The 21,628-nt window shown below is 35.6% G+C and overlaps 1 protein-coding gene across 1 annotated transcript in view; it reads right to left on the bottom strand.

Moving 5' to 3' along the window:
• The window catches only part of TENM1 (teneurin transmembrane protein 1), an 817,501-nt gene that overhangs the window by 215,214 nt on the left and 580,659 nt on the right, over positions 1-21,628 (bottom strand). Inside the window, exons 13-16 of the mRNA XM_049767088.1 lie at positions 19,350-19,535; positions 17,594-17,617; positions 15,081-15,227; positions 5,431-5,647 (exon numbers count right to left, since the gene is read on the bottom strand). Of these exons, the coding sequence (XP_049623045.1) occupies positions 5,431-5,647; positions 15,081-15,227; positions 17,594-17,617; positions 19,350-19,535 (574 nt within the window). The remainder of the gene's footprint in view (positions 1-5,430; positions 5,648-15,080; positions 15,228-17,593; positions 17,618-19,349; positions 19,536-21,628) is intronic.

Raw genomic sequence — 21,628 nt, 5'->3', positions numbered from 1 at the left:
ATCAGTCTCTCATGGTTACAAACAAACAAATGAATTTGTCCAGGCCTTGTACTATCAGCTTGTGCACTAATTCAGGTAGGATTTTGTTTTGTGAAATGCACTTCTCCATTAGGGATGGTGAGTGAAATGTCTGGCTTTGCAAATTACTGCTGTCATTTAGTTTAATGTACTTTCGTTTTTACATATTTATAAAAACCTTTTACATTATTAATAATGATTAAATGTTTAGACACTGAAGATCAATAATGCTTCTGCTCACCTATTTACATTATTAAAATGTAATAAGGCATACAGGGCACATAGAATATATGGGTTACTTTGTGATTATGTTGGGAATATATTGAACAAAAAGGAAAGTAAGGCAACAGGGTAAAATGTATATAGGAAAATGTGGGAATTTGGCCTTATAAAAAAGTCCCCGGGTTGGGAAAGTTCCCTATGTAAAGCAATTTCGATCTGTTAGAATAAACTGGGGCAGCAAATGTGGGCCCAGGAAAGAGTAGAATAGATGCTGATTGCCTATGTGAACTATTGCTGCCTTTGCTCTTAATGTTTTCATTGAATTTTGATGTACTTACTAACTGTCCTTAATGTCTCTGTCAACTTAAACAATGCCTCATATGTTGGGAACTAGGGCCAAAGAGCAATATTATACTGAATAAATGGCTAGACTTGTGAATTCCTTCAGAGTTATCCAGGCAACCCCAACGCTTGTACAGTCCTTGTGTATTTTTTTTGGTCCATTCGTGTGTTTATTTGTCTGATTCTCTGCTACCAAATCCCTCTGGATGGAGGCTGAAAGTGCCAATTCTCATGAAATTTATTGTGGTCAATTGTCACAGGAAGAAACAATAACTGAGTAAGACTTGCTGGAGATGATTCCAAGGTTCCCAGAAGGTGCCACAGGCACAATTGCACCATCATGGGACACAGCAAGTGCATAGCCCTTGTGCTTTCTCACATGTTAGTCCAACAGTCAGAAAAGAAAGGCTAGTCTCCTTTGGATGCATAAGCTCCAGAGGCTTTTGATAGTGGCAGTACACAGCAAGTCATCTGTGTGGCTTACATTTTACTAGTGAGTAAATGAGCCCATGGACAATGTTTTCTTCATATTGTTAGCCAGCGGTTATTCTTTTATGTAGAAAAACTAAGAAAGCAAATCAGTTCAACTGATTATAGTACATAAAGGTCTCAGAGCTGTCTCAGGAGAGCAACTCTACAGTCAGGGATGTTGTAAAGGCCACTGTTCTTTTCAGGAACACATTGCTCAACTTTACAAATGGTTAAAGTTGATCAGAAGAATAGATGAGAGGTCAGTGTTGCTCTGATTTCATTGAAATTCTAATTTTGACAAGTCAGAGAGATAGTACAGCAGGCAAAGTTCTTGTCTTGCACATAAACTCAGGTTTGATCCCATCATTCTATAGCTCACTGAGCACTTGAGTGATCCCTGGGCTTAAGGCTAAGACTAATCTCTGGGTGCCACAAGGTCTAGTCTCCACCCAACCAAACAAAACAAATCTTGACTCTGATATGCATTAGTTTTGGTCCTTTGTTTCTAAATAGTGGGGCGAGTCACCCAGGGGTGTTCAAGGCTCCATAAAGGGGGATTCATTTGACCTCTGCAAACACTGTCAGAACAAACTAAGCCCCGTATTTATGTCTCTATGTCTCTGTAGCTGAGAGTTGCTGTGTCCTGCTTCAAACCCTGCTTCGAAAAGCTATGCACTGCAAAACGTGCTCATGGTAGCCATTAATCCAGACATCACCTCTGATTAAAAAATCAGCTCAAATTATTTTATAGATTTTTGTTTTGCAGGTTAAAGTTTTATTTAATATACTATTTACAGTCACGCGGGGGGGGATCAAAAATATTTTCTTCTTCCTGGGGGGCATGACAGAAAATAATTGAGAAGCACTGCTTAACTTAAAGCTGTAATAATAACAGTACCCATCATAGATTTTAAGGATTAAATAAGATAATGTATTATAGATGAGCATGAGACAAGACCTTTACATGTTTGATAAACATTATATGTAGCAAAAGATCCATTTTTACTTCATTCAATTGTCTTTTAAAAAGAAGAATCCCATTAGCAAGAAATTATAAATCATGAAATCAAAATGTATTAAGTTGAGCTGAATTTTTATAATATTATTTGGTTTCTTAATTGAGTCAGTTGCCATTTATTTAGAACAAATTTGACCCAAGTATAAGAAAAGGTGAATTGCATCAGGGATGGTGCAGAGTGAAGGTTACAACAGTTACTACAGTACTAGCTCACTAGTTGTGAGAAACATCTCAAGTTATTTAATTTTTTGATCCAGACTTTCCTCACATCTATAAAATAGAGAAATTCAAATATTTACTTTATAGGGCCACTATGAGAGAATAATTATATAAAGCATGTTTTAGTGCTTTAAAAATGAAAAAGTACATGTAAAAGCTGATGTCTTATTTATATGTATGATCAGAACCAGATTTCTTTTATCCAGAGACCCCCCCAGAGTAACACTACATATGTTACTTCTGAAAGAGAAAGTATAGTTAGATTACTTGTGCTCAATTATTTTCTTTGAAAAGGTTGCATCTTTTCTGACAATTAGATATGACTGTAATAACTGAGATTCCTGGATGAAAGAAACTCAACATTCTGAATTCCAATGTGACATGGCGAGGCCAAGCTATAACTTGGAGCAGTTTACAAAGGAACAAGAAAGGCTCAAAGAAAGCAAGAGAAAAAGAACATTAAGCATGACCAGTAATAGGTTTATTTACTCCTTGAGCTGTTGGCGAGTCCTGCTGAAGCATGAAGCTAAACCACAGGGGTGAAGTTTGTCCTCACTTTTCTAACTTTATTGCTCAAATGCCATGCTTGGGTCACAATTTCTTGTCTTCTATTTCTCTCGGGCTTGACTTTCTTCTTTTTACTTTAGTTCAATGAAGTCATTAAATGTATCTCCACGCCATGGAGGTAATTGCTTTTGCTTCTTGCCTCTATCCCCCAATCCCCAACTGACTTCTTCCTAAGCATGGAGACAGCTACTGAGTTAACGACCCACTTCTAAAATAGGGATAATGTTTGCTTTTATTCCTTCTGGTGTACAATAAATAAGTTGCCACCATTTAAATAATTACTTTATAGCTCAACCAAGAGTTACCACAGAGTTGTTATTGAGTTGGGAGAAATAGTTCATAATGGGCATGGCGGAGACTGTTGAAAAAGGGCAAAGTCTGAGTAGATCGTCTACTGAGGGACTGGCATTTGGGTCTTGGTTTCTTTCAAAAGTTATATAGCTAGATTTTTTTTGTTTTCTTGGGCCACACCTGGTGATGCTCAGGGGTTACTCCTGGCTATGAGCTCAAAAATTGTTCCTGGCTTGGGGGACCATATGGGACGCCAGGGGATTGAACTGAGGTCTGTCCTATGCTAACGTGCACAAGGCAGATGCCTTACTGCTTGCGCCACTGCTCCGATCCCATAGATAGCTAGATCTTTATGATGCTAAAATAATCAGCAAGTTTTATTGTAACTAAAACCTTTATTTTCATTATACAATCTATGAGAAGAAGACCGAGAGTTTAATATTTCCATACATATCTTTGTACTCCTTTCTAGGGTGTCTAGTTTGATATTGAGTTGAAATTTTCTTAAATTTCAGAAAATAAATATAAGATACTGATAAAGTTTCCTTGGAGAGAATAATAACTCTCTCCCAAAGGTCCAGGATCCAATTTCATGGCAGAGATATAGACAGAAATTTTCAAAAGTAATTTCTATGCTTTTTTCCCCCTAAATTCAGATTTGCGATTCTGAAATAGTAGCTTGTGGAACGAGCAAAGCAGGGCAGTTTTAAGAGATTAGAGATGTTGACTGCAATGATTTACTTATATATACTGCATAATAATACAATACTTGCTGGAGATGTAATTTTATTACATTTTAAAAAGTTAATTTTTTCACCAAAGGGGTTAGACTTAGGTTTTCAGTAACAATTATGCCTGTGAACTTGACTTGAAGACAGATTTTCACAAATATTGCATTTCCTCAGTATATAAATTTTACCCAAATATCACCAATTATAACATTTTATATCAAGTAATAGAATTGTGCCTCAAAGTGTGTAATTCACTTCCTTGGGGGCTTCAGGAAGGAAGGTAAGTGGTGGTAGTTTTGGGAAATATTGGGAGATTTTTCTGTTTGTTCTCTGAAAGAAGAGATGTATCCATGAAAATTCTTTCCTTTTTTATTTTTTTGCTAATTTTTATTTTGACAAAGTGGATTACAAATCTTTCACAGTAATATATAGGTACATAGTGACATTGAATCAGGGGCATTCCCACCACCATCCCTGCTCCCATCATGCATTCCATATATTCCATATCCCCCTCCTGTGCCCCCTGGGCTGCTAGTATAAGTGGCCCCCTCTGTGTCTAGCTTGTTGTAGATTAGATATCGATTCTGTTATAGTTGTCTTTGAATTTGGTGTTTAAGTCTGATCATTTTTATCTCTACTCAATGTTTATATGACTGTTTGGCCTTGGTGCCCTTCATTTATACACTTTTTGTTTTGAAAAGGGAGTGGTAAGCCAAATAAGATTGGGATTTTTTTGGATAAAATTTGACGTTTGCTTTTAATATTCAAGAAATTTTTTAGGAATAAATATAGAAGTAAACAAAGAAATTTGCAAAACATATTTTCATATTTATGTCTTATTAAAACACAGGTATTGGGTCAGAGCCATAGCATAGCTGTGGAATGTTTGCCTTGCATGCTACTGACCCAGGACAGACACAGGATGGAAACAGGCATCCCATATGGTCCTCTGAGCCTGTCAGGAGTGATTTCTGAGCACAAACCAGGTGTACTGAGTACTGCCAGGTGTGGCCCTAAAACAGCAACGACAACAACAACAAACCCCCATAGTTATTCTTTATCATGATGTACCTTACAATTGCATAAATATGTTTATCTTTAATGATATGAAGACCTATAAGTTAATTTCCTACCATAACCCGCTAGTAAGACATTATGAGAATACTTAAAAAATTAATCAATATGGGCTATTTGTAAAGGGAAGTAACTTGATCTTTAGAAGGCATCCTCTTTTCTTTTTTTCTTAGTTTATTTTATAATATCTTTATTTAAACACCTTGATTACATGATTGTGATTAGGTTTCAGTCATGTAAAGAACACCAGTGCAACATTCCCACCACCAATGTCCCAAATCTCCCTCTACCCCACCCCACCCCAACCTGTAATCTAGACAGGCTTTCCGGTTCCCTCATTCATTCACATGGTTATGATAGTTCTCAGTGTAGTTATTTCTAACTGCACTCACCACTCTTTGTAGTGAGGCATCCTCTTTTCATAGGCAATATAAAACATGCACCATTCTTTAAAGAATAAAATAAATACATACATACCTGCTGTCAAATGAGATCTCTGGAGGAATAACATGAGTACTGTCCTTGCCCATGAGGAATTTGATTCGATCATAGAAAAGTCTTGAAGAGTGCTGAGAGAAGAGGGGTTGACTCTGCTGAATGAGATCAAGAGGATCTGGTGATCCTTGACAAAGAGGACTTATATAACAGTTGCTTTGTTGACAGCAGTCAGGGTCCACACAATCTGTTAAACCATCTGAAAGACATTTTTAATAGCTTAATTTCAAGAGAAATACCACAGTTTAAAACTTGCACAAATGGATAAAAGTTTGGAATATAGACAATGGTAATGTTCGTGTTTTGAATTTAGAATCTGTTAAGTTCTCATCTTTTCTTTTTCATAGAGCATCACACACTCTGAGTTTATATGGTACACATCAGTAAAATATAAACTCATTCCATAAATATTTGTTGATTTATGAATTCTGTAGCATTAAGGGCTGTATTATTATGTTTAGATTTTTCAAGCTAAACAATATTTTGAGCTCTGTTTATTTAATTATAATTCCTTAAGAATCAGGGGTTATACATACATAATCTGGGTGATCCAGAAGAACATTAAAGTTTCAGAACCACTTTATCTGAGACGGGGAAGCGGGGCCACAATTATTGACACTTAGTGCTTACTCCTGGCTCTGAGTTCGGGAATCACTGCTGCTGCTAACTAGGGGAACATATTGAATGCTAGAAACAGCTTCATGCATGACAAGTACCTTAAATCTGTACTATCTCTCTGGCTTTCAGAACCACATTTGTAAGAATTTGTAGAAGCAATTAGAGATGCTTTGTTTCTAACAGAAATTATTTGATGACAATATTAATAAACTTTAGGCAGATGAATGTAACTTTCATTTTCTATAGTTTCCTCATTTATTCTAGGCTCCTAAATCCACAGGTGAACCAATTGCTTAAGGATGGCTTTCTTTGGTAAAGGAATAATATAAGGCACAGCAGTTTGAGAGGAAAGGAACCACTGAGAATCTAATAGGTGTAAAACACTGTTATGTGCTTGCAGAAGTAAAGTGTGAGAAGACCCTTCCTATTTTTAGTAGCTCAAAGCTTATGAGAAGAAAGAGGTGTGTAAAACAGCTGACTCTTCTACACGCTAAAAATGCAGTAAGTGTTATAAGAGAGTTACATGTAAAGAGAAGGGGCTGCAGTGATTAACTGAGCATATGGACACTTCATTCCACACCCAATTAGCAAAATATAAATGTAAAGTCCTTCCAAGGTCCTTAAAGCAGACAAGTGGATCTAATTTAGATGTTTAACAAGGGTAAACATAAAGATGCTAATCTTGGCTGGCTGTGGAGTAGGGAGCTTTATTGTTCCTCATCTCTTTAAGACTGGGATGGAAGTTACTAACAACATGGATGTTCCCGTGTGGAGCTGGTGGGGCAAGTCCTAAAGCTGGGGACAATGAAAGCAGGGGACCACGAGAATAGGTTTTGGAAGAATAGCCCTATGACACCCAAGAAATATTTTTCCCACATGAAGCCCTTTGATATTCCCTGTACCATAGACACTCTTTGATTTAAAATGCAGTTTGTTTCTTTCTTGTTTTTACTCTGGTTAATGTGGTTTGCCTTTTTTCTACTTCTCTGTACACATACTTAATTTTCTGATGAGTAACTTTCTTTCACTAAGGTCCTTTCTGCATCTTTCTCTCTTTTCATTCAGCAGATTATATTAACTGATTTAAATACTATTACCACTCCTCTCTCTAATATGTAGTTCTCAGCCTCCTATCTGCACATTATCTCTTTTACTCTGCTAATTAAACATCTGGATACACAGAAAAGCTGGAAAAATATCAGCGTGATTAGAAAGAGTTCTTTAATGTTTGCAATTGGTGCATAGCATAGTAAAAAAATTAAAAGCGCTTTCAAATAGGCAGTTACCTTTATCTTTCTATTGGTAATGAATATATTCACAATAATTAGATTGGCCAGTTGCTGCTTTCAACTTGCCAACCGCATAATACTAATTTATCTTCAAAAAGAAACCTGTTTAAAATAAGTTATAAACCCAAGTGGTCTTCAAAACTGGAGTCTAAAACTAAACACAGAGAAAATTCAAAATTGGAACTCACATTCTCATGTTTTTCTGTGCCATAATTTGAAGCTGATATCATATTTAATTACCTACTATTACAGGATTGGCTCTCTAAGACCTGAGAGAACATGATTTCTGTTAAATCTAGAAAGGTCATAAGCAGACAGAGCAATAACATCATGGAGCCTTAGATTATAATTCATAGGTAAATCAGTATATGGCTAAAGATCTACTTATCAATTATCACATCGAAAAACACCCCATACAGTATGTTTAGACTGTTGCAAAGAAGTGCAAATGACAGTCACACTGCATGCGTGGGTTTCTTTCTTTCTTTCTTTTGGACTATTAACAGTTCTTTTATTGTTATGAATTAGAAGCTATGGCACCCGCCTGACAGCTTAGGCTCAGGGTGTCAGATATGGATTTATCAAATGTTAATTTACTTTACTTTTAAAGGGCCTATTCTTTATGAAAGAGAAAAGAACTGTCCATGTTCTCATGGGAACGTGTATCTCTCTTTCTCTCTCCACATTGCTTTAAGTACATTTCTTTTAATAAAAATGAGTTTGCTTCACTAAAGTAAAACAAAATAGCAAAAATATTAAGGATATACTGTGTAGCTTATTTATTTTACTGTAAATGCTGCTTGGTTGGGTTGTCAAGTAAGTAGGATCCTATGTCACTTTAAACAGAAATAATTCTATAGCAAGTCTTTAGTGATTTAATTTGAAAATTTAGAATTTTTAATTATAAGCTGGATAGGGGTGAGTTTTTAGCACTTACAGAGGGTATGCCAAAATTACTATAAAAAAAGAAAGCAAAGGGCTGATTACATTTATGATTCCAATAAACAAAATATTCTCAGATATTTTAGAAAACCATAAATAATGAACTAATTGTAAGTCACTCATACATTTTTATGAAAATATTTCCCACAGTAAACATTACTATTGGCTTAGTTGCTGTTAACATGTATCAAAGGCTAAATGACTGTATTTCCTTTATAAATGGTCTATAGTTCCTTATAAATATTTATGTAGACCTGGGGCCTGAGTGATAGTACTATGGGTAGAGCATTTGCCTTGTACGCGGCCTACTTAGGTTCTATCCCTGGCATTCCACATGGTTTTCTGATCTTGCCAAAAGTAATTTCTGAGAGAAGAACTGAGGGAAGAGGAGAAGTACACTTGGAGTTGATTTGCTCAAATCTTTGGTTATTGTTATATTGTTATATTCACATACAAGTCACTTTTCTAGTCAGGAAAGTAAATGTCTTATGGTACTAATGTTCCTGTTCTGCTTCCCACCTTCCACCTATGGATTCCAATGTCATTTAGAGTAAATGACCACGTTCTGAAAAAGTTGATGCTACTACAGTTTGCAGCTTTTCCATATCCTATCTGTTCATACCTTCCATTACCCTGCACCCCTACCCCCAATACCTTTTTCTGGAATATTTCCTCTCCTAGATCAACATGCCTTACCTCGTTTACAAGTTTATTCAAATGCCACTCAACCAGGTGATTTCTTTCTCTCTTGCTCCCCCCTCTCTCTTTCACACATTATTTAAAATTCCAGCCCCTGCCAGAGATATAACAGTAGATAGGGCTGTTTGCCTTGCATGCAGCTGATTAGGTTCAATCTTGGGTACCACAAAATGGTCGTGTGAGCCCAGCCAAGAATGACCCCTGAGCACAGGCCAGGAATAAGCCCTAATACCATGAGGTGTGGCCCCAAAACAAACAATTTATTATATTCCTGGTCTATCCTGTTCTATACTTTCTTTCCTTTTATATGCAGCCTGATTAGTTTCTTCTTCAATCATATTACCCTCTATCATAGTTTCTTAAGGGTGGAGGTATGGGATGCCTGCTGGGAACTCTGGTGGAGGGAAGTCAACTTTGGTGGTGGGAATGGCTCTAATTCACTGTCACTCTATGCCTGAAATCCAACTATGAAAGACTTGTAAAAAATTGGCTTTTCTTTCATCTTTTGAAACTGGAACAAAATTACATAAATGGAAGCAAATGTTGTTATTTTTTGTTGTTCGTTTTTAGGTCATGCCTGGCAGTACTCAAGTTGAGTTCAGAAATCACTTCTGGCAGGCTAGGGGTATGTGTGCAGGTGATCTACTCTGGGTTGGTCACGTGCAAGGCAAACTCCCTACTCGCTGTGCTATAGCTCTGACCCCAAAGTTTAGTTTCTTAAACATTTTAATTCATTGCTTTCGTTCAGTGACTAGAACAATGTCTGGCTCAAGGTAAGTGTTCAATATACATGCATTGCAGTAATAAATGGATATCCTGAAAGCCTTATCTCTATGATATTTCTAAATTAATGTTCAACACATTTGTCTATCTATATAGATTCTAGATCAAAAACATTATAGCACAAAAAACTTGCAAATTGCTTTTGCTGTTAATAATGGTGCTGTTATAAAGAATGATGCCAGAGAGATCATTTTCTTTTTTAATTAACTTGCTTTGATTTTACCAATGAATATAAATATAGACTACTGGAAAAGTTTTATATGAGAATCACAGTTGTTAAAACTTAATGCAATGCCATATATATACATATATATACCGTATTTTCCGGCATATAAGACAACTGGAGTATACGACGACCCCCTAATTTTGCAGTTAAAACATCGGTTTAGCGGGCCGGAGAGATAGCATGGAGGTAAGGCGTTTGCCTTTCATGCAGGAGGTCATCGGTTCGAATCCCGGCGCCCCATATGATCCCCCGTGCCTGCCAGGAGCAATTTCTGAGCCTGGAGCCAGGAATAATCCCTGAGCACTGCCGGGTGTGACCCAAAAACCACAAAAAACAAAACAAAACAAAACAAAACATCGGTTTAGGCCTATATTCGCTGTATCAGACAACGTTCCTGTGCTGCAACTGTATGTACCACAGTGAGCCAATCACAACAAGCAAAGGTTCAAAGGATCTACTGTCATAGACTTCCTCTCTGACTCTGGCCAATCTGAGCAGGCTTTTGACAGTGTAGATTAGGGTCCAGAACATTGTCTAAGTTGCATGCATAAAAAGCCTGCTTGGATTGGCTGAGTTAGAGAGGCGGTCCGAGCAGCGTTGCAGTGATTGGTGCAGGATCGAGTTGGAAAATGCGTTTTGTGTCACTATTCAGACAATTTTCGTTTAGCAGCATATTGAAACATTTTTCGTGATATACTCGGTGTATAAGACGACCCCCGATTTTCGGTTAACTTTTTTTTTTGTTTCAAAAGTCATCTTATACACTGGAAAATATGGTATATATACATATGTGCCAGTTCATGAGTGTGTAATGATAATTCTATTTCTCAACCCCCAGAATCAGGATCAATGATTAACTAAGGAGGAGGTGGCACTATAATGTTAATTCTCCTTTTCCAAACAGAATTGGGCACAATATAGGTACTTAAGGACCAAAGAGATAAGTGAGTCAGAGCATATTGCAGGCTTGAGATTTATATACTAACTCATTATATATATGTGTGTACAGTACATAATGTAGCTTTTCTTTTTCACTTTAAGAAAAAATACAAAGGTTATTTGTTCTCTGTTTGCTTTTTGCTTTCAAGAAGAGCATAAGGAACTCCTAGAACAGCTCTGACACCCCATATTCAGCCTAGCCCAGAGTAAAACTAAAATCAAAGCTGTAGACAGCAACAGTCATACTAATAGCAAGTAATTATGTAGCAGTCACTTGAAGCAACTACTTGCACATACTTTTTTGATTGTAAAGACTTAAGATTTGCATTTTAAAAATTAGGACCATGTTCTTCACAAAGTTCAATTGGCACTTTCTGATTTAATTAAATGCGCATGTAAATGTACAAACACATATGCTAATACTGATCCTTAGTCACAGTCAGCTAAATGAAGCCAGACATTTTAGATAGTTTGAAAACTGAGATCACCAAATGAAGGGTGTTTAGTATATTTTAGGACAATATAAAAACAGTATAAAATACAATTACTCCCCAAAATCTGAGTCATGGGGCTTTGGGAAGTTATACCATCCCTTTCCAACTCAAGGTAGAACTTAATCTGTATTTATTATTAATGTCATCTTGATTCTACTGAAGGAAAAAGATAAAATGGGAATTCTCAAGTAGTTTCTTTCATTATGCCCTAGAGACAATAATAATGATACTCTGAACTTGGCTTTTAAATTTTGAAATCTATATAACTATAGAGTTTTCAAGATATCAACACATTCAGCAAACTTTTGTATGCTGCTTGTATCTACATATAGCATAGATGTTGAAAGTATAACATTGATATTTAATTGATCCATTCATTAAACTTTTTGTTTTGTTTTGTTTCAGGGCTAAGCTGGCTGTACTCAAGACTTACTCTAAACTTTGCTTGCTCAGGATCACTCCTGGCAGTGCTTGGAAGAGTGTACAATGCTAGGGACCAAACTATGGTATGCTGCAAGTAAGGCAAAGACATTACCCTCTGTATTATTTCTCTAGACCATCATTAAACACTTCAGTGCCTTGAAATCAAACTGAAACCATAATAAAACTTGCTCATAATTATTCAATTATTTTTTTATCAAGCTGTACTTTAATAAGACAGAAAAATAATTTTAGTTCAATCCTGACTCAGAAATTACAATTGCCAGCATTGATTTAGAAATCATAATTGCATAGGCTATTACTGTCTTCTTATGTTTAACCTTTTAATCAAAATATCAACTGAAAATCTCTAGTTTTATTTAAAATCATATTTAGAATAAGGCAGGTGACAGAGATCTATAGTCTATAATTTACTTACTAAATGATCTTGAGCAACTTACTAACTTATCTTTGCCTTGACTTTCTAATTTACATATTAGTGCTAATTGTTGTTCCTATCTCATGGAGATTAAGTTAAATAATTTATATAAAGGAATTGGGAGAGTGCTTAGTACACAGTAAATCCTAAATACAAATGGGCTAATATTACAAATTATATTGGGCACATAACTGGACTCTGTATGTCGTTCAGTAAGTAATAAAAACATACTGATATAAATGATTAAGCATTTGATTATATGCTGTGTATTGGATAAGCACCACGAGAAATTGGGAAATGAGTTTTAGAAATTCCACAAGAAAAATATTTTGAGTTGGGACTTAAGATGGAAGTAAATTGATTGGCATGTAAGATAAGATATGCCAGATAAATGGTTAAATAATGAAAACAAAGTAAAGAAAGGATAAGTTGAGTCTCAGAGTGCAATAAAAATCATGTAAATAGTTGATTATTGTACTATATAGTGGAAAATCTCATTCTGGATATAGAAACAATCTTTCCTATTTATATAGGCACTAAGTGGTCTATTGAGAAAGTAGTATGCTGTCTTAAGGTTATTTTGTGAATGCGTATATGTACAAGAGAAGTACAGTTTGTCATTTTAAGTGGGTCATATGAATCATCTCACTTAATAGATATGAATGAACCTATTGATAATACTATCAGTCCAAGGACAAGAGCAATCGTACAGGGGATAGGACATTTACAGTGCAAGTGATCAACCTGGGTTGGATACTTGGCACCCCATATAGTTCTATTAGCTATGCCAGGAGTGATCACTGAGCATAAAACTCAGTCCTGACCACTATCAGGTATAGCCCCCAATGAAACAAAAAATTAATATTACTATCAACCCGAATTCTCCTATTTGGAAAAGCATTAAGGCATTGAGATATCATGAATCTTGTCCCAAATCAGATATAGCAGAACTAGCAAGTGAATCCAGAAATAAGGACGTCAAAGCCCACTATGTTCTTAATCACACAGTTGCTTCCACTTAAAACTCACAATTTCTTATGGCCTTTTAAGTTAAATAGTTAGCTAGAATAAGCAAAGGAATAAGTTGCTTTTTATTTTAGGTTTTGGGCCATAGCCATTGATGATCAGGGCTTACTCCTGGCTCTAAATACAGAAATTACTCCTGAGAGTGCTTAGGGGACCATAATGGGTGCAGATGATTAAATATGGGTAAGGCACATGCAAGGCAATACCTGATATACTATCTCTCTGGCCCATAAGCAAATAAGGAAGTTCTTACACCTATTTTGGTGCTAAAATTGTGGTTCCAGCTTTCATTGAATAAAGGCCTCACTGTGTATTCAAATGACACGGTATATACATAAGTGAATATAGAAACTCGTTACATTAAATTTAAATTCTTATAATTTGTTTTTCGTTGAGATCCACACATGGCAATTTTCAGGAGCTGCTCAATACTTGGTGCTTGGTGCTTAGTGGTCTACCCAGAGGTGTTCAGGGAGCATGTGGCACTTGAGATGAAGACCAATCTCCAGCATACAAATCATAAGTTCTAGTCTTATGACCTAAATTCCCATCCTCCTACAAGTTATTTCACTCTATAAAAATTATGGTTCATTTCTCTAATTTCATTTTTACCTGGAATAGAAATGAAATGAGAGAAGTTGTGATAATCCAGGTGATTTGTGATGGTCTGAGACCCAAATGTGCATTTGTTTGTCTGAGAAAAGTAAAAGTGGTTATCCTGATTTTTGTCCTTTTTGTTATTGTTGTTGTTTTGCTTTGTTTTAAGGTCAAACCCAGTGGTGCTCAGGGATTACATCTGGCTCTGCACTAAGGAATCTCTTCTGGTGGGCTAGAAGAACCACATGGATTCTGAGGATTCAATCTGGGTTGATTGTGTGCAAGGCAAGTGCCCTTATCTTTGTACTACATCATTGCCCCCAAAAGTGGTTACACTGAAGCTTTGCAACCACAGAGAGCTCTTTTTATGTCATCATGCTCAGCTCCCAAGTTAGATATAAAAAATGTATATATGTTTTGGTTTTTGGGCCACACCTGTTTGACGCTCAGGGGTTACTCCTGGCTATGCGTTCAGAAATCGCTCCTGGCTTGGGGAGACCATATGGGACGCCGGGGGATAGAACCGCGGTCCGTCCTACGCTAGCACTTGCAAGGCAGACACCTTACCTCTAGCGCCACCTTCCCGGCCCCAAGAAAACTGTATTTTCAATTGTCTTGTTGCTGTGCCCTTCAAAAGATCTAACTTTACTAAGAGGGTGCAACACAAGAGGGAGCTCAAAATAAACAACAAATAAACAGAGTGTACAATACAAACTACATTAGCATCTCACTGTTTGAACAGTAGTAGATTGAGTAAATTTGATATAACAAATTTAGTAGGTAGAAAAGTGGCATGTTTGTAGTAGTTAGGAAAGCAGACTGAATTGTTTATCTCTGATGGGAATTCTGCTTATGTTAATTTTCAATCTGTGTAACCTTGGAAAAGTAACTTATCATCTTTATACTAAGAATCAACTTTTCCATCTATAAAAGTGAGAAAAATAATAGTACTTATATAACAGTGTTGGGAGAACAAAATGGGATACAATGCAAGCAAAGTTCAAATTAGCATAAACATCATATTCAGTAAATTGAATAGTCTAAATGTATCATGACCTTATAATAAGAATTTCTCATTTTCATGCTCATTCAGCATGGTTATAATTGTGCGAGAGACTGGAATATTCCTTTGTTATATGAGCTTTTTATAAATGACTCACCTCCATCATTGTCCAAGTTATCTCCACACAGCATTTCCATGACAACATTGCAGCCTGTCCCACTCCACCCCACCTGACACACACAGTGCCATCCATTTTGATCCAGAGTACATCTCCCATTTCCAAAACAGAGCCCTGGACAGCCATCTGAAATGACAGCAGAGAGTAATAATTACAGATTACAGAATGGGATTGGCTAACAATTTTGTGTTTGTCCACAAAGAAACAAAATTTTTCTGAGATTCATTCAAATAAGGTCCTGCTTAAATGGAAAGGAAATTTGCTTGCTTACAAAACCGTTCCAGGGAACTTTAAAGTTCCTAGTGATTCTTTAAAAAATACTGAATCGCCTTGAGATACACAGTTAGTTAAAAGTTGTTGGTAGTTGAGTTTCAGCCATACAATGTTTCAACACTCATTTCTGCTCCAGCACCCATTTCTTCCCAATACTGATGCTCCCAGTTTTCCTCCTGCCACCCCCACCCCAGTCTGACTCTTTGGTAGAAGGCACTCCTTTCTCTCTTTCTCTCTTCCTCCCTTTCTCTTTTAGGCACTGTGATCTACAATACTGTTACTGAAAGGACCTCATGCATATCTATTATCCCTTTTCAGCACCCAGTTCTTGTCCTGAGTGATCATTTCCAATTATCATTGTCATAATGATACCTTTGTCCCTTCTCTGTCCTCCCTTCACTGTTGTTTTTCCTTAGAGACCCAATTAAACACAATTCCTTTCCTCTTGTTCAGATAGGCTCAAAACTATAATGGAGAGACAAGAGACGTTGGGCATTTTTTGATACATTTACTACCCCATCTCAACAACAAATAGATGAAATATGCTATATTTAGTCATAACCGATAATTTAGAAAAAGACATCAGTGCATGTGACAAGTACTCAGTGGACAAAGGAACAGACAGAAATAATGGCAAAGAACTTCTATACAGTTTTCTAGTAGCAATAGTGAAAAAGAACTGGGTTTTACTAGATATACTCCAATTCATATACTTTTCATAAGACATCCTTGCAAAAGAATCCAAAATTAAAGAAAAAATATTATTTTTATTTAAAAGGTATGTAGAAGTAACCCAGTGCTCATTCCAAATTGATTTATAAGGTATTCTTGAGACTGAAGGAAGAAAACTTGATGTTTTATCTATGATTCTAGACAGCATAATTTATAATACTGCAATTAATTGGATTTCATGTACATAATATCTGAAAACCACATTCTTCACCAGTGTTTAACTCAACATTTTTCAGTTCCATAGGACAACCAGAAGGCTCTAATGCCTCTAGCTATTTGCTTTTCCCCTGTTTTTGTTTGTTTCTTTCTTTCAAACGGAACCACATAACTTGAATCATCTTGTTCTACGTCTCAAATTGAAGGGAAAGAAAAATGGATGGTACCAGAACCAAAAGGTCATATAAAATGAGTAGAAATAAAAAAGGATCAGACTTAAACACCAAACCCAGAGTCAATGACAACAAACTATACACAGAGGGACCAGCTACCCTAGCTCTCTGGGGAGCAAAAGAGAGGGATGCTGGGAACTAGGGTGGAGGGAGGATAACACTGGTGGTGCGATGCCCCTGATTCAATGCCACTATGTACTGCACATATTACTGTGAAATACTTGTAATTCATGTTGGTCACAGTAAAAATTATTTATAAAAAGATTTACAATAAAATTACATATTCTGTCTCACAATATGAAGATATTATATCTATATATAATTATATTATGTTATATTAATTAAATTAATGTATACATTATATACATAATTTTAGGCACCACTTCTGGTTTACAGATGTGTTAATGATAGAGTTTCATGCATAAAGCATTTCAGCACCACACCCTTCCTCATGGTTTCTGTTTCCCTCTACCACTGAACCAGTTACTCCTCTACCTTGAACTAGAATGTTTGACAGAAAAGTTCTTTCTATATCTAAGAATGAATGACAAGGCAATCATAGGGAAATCATTCTTTTACACTATAAGGATATAGAATAGAAAAAAATAAAATTTTTTTATTTTAACTAAGCCAAGTTCATTTAATATACATCTATATACACTTAAATACATGTATAAATCAGTAGAAAGGTAAATAAATATACTTCTTTTTTAATTATTTTTTCTGGTTCTTGTTTTCTGGAGCCACAGCAGCTGAGCTCAGGGCAATACCCTGCTCTGCACTCAGATGTCACTCCTGGCTTGCCTTGCTGGACCCTAAGGGGTGGTGGGGCTCAAACCTGAGTCAGCTGCTTACAAGCCTATTGCCTTACCTGCCTCACTATCTCTCTAGCCCTAGAAAATAAGGTCTTGAAGTCGCTTTTCAACTCTTCATTACAGTATATGGCAAAGTAAGACTTGAGTCTGGAAACAAAGTATTTACTAATCTATTATAGCACACACTTGACAATATTAAACTCACTGAGCTTTCTTTTTGCACATGCATATTTTTCATTGAAAATATTTTTCTATCATAAAACTACTGAGAAAAAAATCTTACCTCGGACAGCATCTAAGTAGTGAGCTGAAAAAGGAAAGAAAGAAGAGTGATTGACTGAATTTCTGGGAGACCAAAGCTATACAACATGTACTAATAGTTCACCATCAGTTGCCTGGGAGGAGAACAGCAAGCTATGAACTGCTGAAATGCCTGCAGCTCAAAAGTTGATACACTGGCCTGAGTAGTTTGTGAATAATATTTTCTGTGGGAAAGATATTAATGGTTTTCCTACAAGAAACTCTATTAGGTTTTCTTAAAAGTGTCATATTTTATTAAAACTATGAGAACTCCATTTTACATTTTAGTAATAACTTTCTTTTCAAGCACTAGCTTGAACTTCTTAGGATTATCTTTAGAAGAGAGTTTGGAGTAACCACCTTTGGTAATCATTAGAATATTTAAATCCTCTTATATGAAGGCAATAAACTTATTGTAGTGCAGTAATGTAATTACTTAAAATGTTTCTCAATATCACTCCTTACAACCATTTCAATTAAACTGAAATATTTTCTAAAGCCTAGAACAAGACTTCTTGTACTTTCAGTAATATAATAATGTTTTATTAATATTACAGTTACATGTATCATTATTACTTAGACAGATTCTAGTCAATATAATAAAATAACCTAAAAATGAATCCATTCGTATCATCTGGTAGGGGAAAATACAAACCAAACAATGCATTGGTTAGAAGAGGCCCATGATAGCTTTAACTGTACATGAATTTTCTATGTACTCATGAAATGATATTGAAACATGTCATGACAAACTTTCAAAAGTTAATAATGAGAATCATAGTTGTTTCTCTGCTTAGGCAGGGAAACTTTGTAGCAGATATGTGTATATGTCAAGGGCTTTGATTATTTTTTTCATAAAACAACATGTTTTATAAATGAAACCTTCATTATGATTAGTGTTTTTAATAGCTCAAGCACCACATGATAGAATAATTATTGCATAGGTTTTGTTACACCCACAGATTGCCCCCCAGGCAGTATACTGAAAATTAATAAAATGGATGACAAGCAGTGAGAAAAGGTAGATGGTACAAACTCTATATTACACAGTAAACAATTTAATACAGATTTTCTATTGATAGTAGTTCAGGGGTATCTACCTCATATACATTAAAGAGCATCTTCAATGATATGGAATGGATCTTATAAAGGTCCCATTTAATGAAATTGCTTCTAAGTGCTTCTGACCAAATGACCTATTCTTTTCAAAAGAAAAAATAGGCCATGAATGTTACTTTCAGAACAGAAGCACTTTTCTTATTAACTAATGACACTTTATTCCAAAGTGTCATTTTTCATTTGAGTAGATTCAAAGCACTTGAAAGCAGAAAATAGATGGAACAGTGATGTAGTAAGAAAGGAAACACTGAAAGAAAGAAGATATTAACAACAATGGAGGAAACCTCCCAGTTCATGAAACTTAAAAGACTATGGCCAATATTTTCTCTCCTTTCACCTTAATTTCTACAAAAAAAAAACTTTGCGATTGATTCAACATATTACTTTTGAAATTTTTTTGGGGGGGTAGAGTCACACCCAGCAGCGCTCAGAGGTTACTTTTGGCTCTACACTCAGAAATCTCTCCTGGCAGGCTTGGTGGACCATATGGGATGCCGTGATTCGAACCACCATCCTTCTGCATGCAAGGCAAATGCCCTACCTCCATGCTATCTCTCCAGCCCCTACTTTTGAACTTTTAATTAAACCAATTCATTTTGTTAAAGTAGGGTGGTACTTACCAATTGTGCAGTGGTCACCCTCCCATCCAGGACTACATTCACATTTTCCATCTTTGCATTGGCCATGTTCAGCACAGTGAGAATGACAGGAACGTTCTTCACATGTGGGGCCAACCCAGCCTTCTTCACATTGGCAAATTCCCCGTGAGCAGACTCCATGGCTACCACACTCCATAGTACAGAGCTCTGTAAGAATTTGGAAACAAATATATCTACATGAGTTATTAAAACTAGAGATTAATCTTTCTAAAAGCCACTGAGTATGGTGAGAAACTCATAGAGATGTACAAAGTCATACCTATGAAATGTAGTTAGCATTATCCACACTATATATAATATTGCTATATTAATAGATGCTATTTATTGTATAACCAATGGTTAATCAATACAATTTAATACAGTAGAGATCTAGGTAGATGGCTCTAAGCATATATTTTGCATGCAGGAACCCTGGGTTCAATCAGTAATACCAGGTGATCTACCTAGCCCTGCTTGGCATGACCCTCCAACCAGAAACAACGAATTACAAAAAGTCCCAGTCAATACTCATATTTTAAATATATAAACAAAATGTCAAGAATTTCTAGCAATTGTGTGAACATAAAGCAAATTCCATTAAAAAGGTAACTTAGTCACTAGAAATAAAATAAAACTCTAAATCAAATTGATTTTGCGAAGCCTATAAAAAAATGGCATTCAAGCCTTTGAAGTGAGTCAATGCCGAACAAATGTCAAGTGGGTTTCACTAAAACTTCATTAATATAACAGATAATGTTACATATATTTTATCAAATTGTAAGAAATCATTGAGGAAAGATCACGCACCATAAAATGATTCCCTATCTTCATTCAGGAAGAAAGGTCTTACAATCGGAAACAAAAACTTTCTAATAATATTCATAATATACAAGAGATAAAACTGTCAATGGGGTTAATCAACTGGTTTCCCTGATCACACTTACAGTATTTGCATTTATTTTAAGCATTTAAAATGAATCCTGATTGATTAAAACACACAGTCTTCTTATCTTGAAATGTCATTCAATATTTATCCAATATAATCAAGGTGTATACCCGCTCTGTGAAGGTCTTCCCTCTGTCCCTTTGACTTTGTTGAGAAATGTTGAATATTAATAACATCATAATTGTAGAGAAACAAAACTAAAGTGTGACAAGTTTTTTTCTAGATAAAATTTCCTTGCTCTGAAGGATGAGAAAGGATACAAAAGCCTATAGAAAGAATTCAGCAGGTTTTGGGTACAATTGACATATACTCCTAAAATGTGTTAAGCCAAGTTTTAGGGACCAGAGTGATATTACAGCATATATGGCACTTGAGTTGCATGCAATAAACCTAGATTTTATCCCTGGCACCAAACATAATACCCTGATCAGTACTGCTGGGTATGGCCCCAAAATCAAAACCAAACAAAGAAGCCAAGTTATTTATCTTTCAGGGTGGGACATTCTGAAGCTTATTTATATATTTTGAGTTACTGATAAATCACTTTATATCACTCTATATAAATAACATAGCTTAAATATATAAATATAAATATATTATATTAAGTTATAAATAATATAGATTTCTGGGGCTCAAATTGTCGCAGGTTAAGGGACCACTCCTGGCTTTCTTTGTGTCAAACTTAGCTAGTTTAGTGCTAAGTCCAATGATATGGTGGTTCTTAATCCCTGTGGTGCTAGGAACACAATCACAGTGCTCAAGGACCATCAGAGTTACTCATGTTAATTTTGAGGGTAATTTTCAAAACTGGAACCAGTATGTTATGTGCCCCTTACTTATCTATCTCATCCTTAATAGTATTTAGAATAGTTAGAATATTTTCTGCTCAAACCATAGTAATGAATTTTATCACATAAAGAGCAATGTTCACAATAAATCACCCACAGGATATTTGGAGGGTTAGGGTATGATTGTAAGAATACTGGCCTTGAAATTCCTTTGCATAAACTTCCTTAGGTAAATTATTAACATGTTCTATTCATCTCCAGTTGCATAAATGTACAATGGAATAATAAAATTAACACTTCATAGGATCATTGGATGAATTTGAGTTATGTTTCAGAAGTAGAACATACAGAATTTCCTTAAGATTTAATGTAGCAAATGAGTAAAAAGGAAAATTAAAGCTTTGAATAAAATAAGAGAGTAAAAATGCCATAAAATAAGAAAGGTTAAAGTGGTAGAAGATTCATATATCTTGAATACATTTGAAAAAATATATCGATAGCTAATTGAAGGGATGAATTAAACAGAA

Source organism: Suncus etruscus, chromosome X (genome assembly GCF_024139225.1).
Source record: "Suncus etruscus isolate mSunEtr1 chromosome X, mSunEtr1.pri.cur, whole genome shotgun sequence".
In the NCBI taxonomy this organism is placed as follows: Eukaryota; Metazoa; Chordata; class Mammalia; order Eulipotyphla; family Soricidae; genus Suncus; species Suncus etruscus.
The sequence above is the reverse complement of the archived record's forward strand: the minus strand, read 5'-3'. Positions and strand labels throughout refer to the sequence as shown.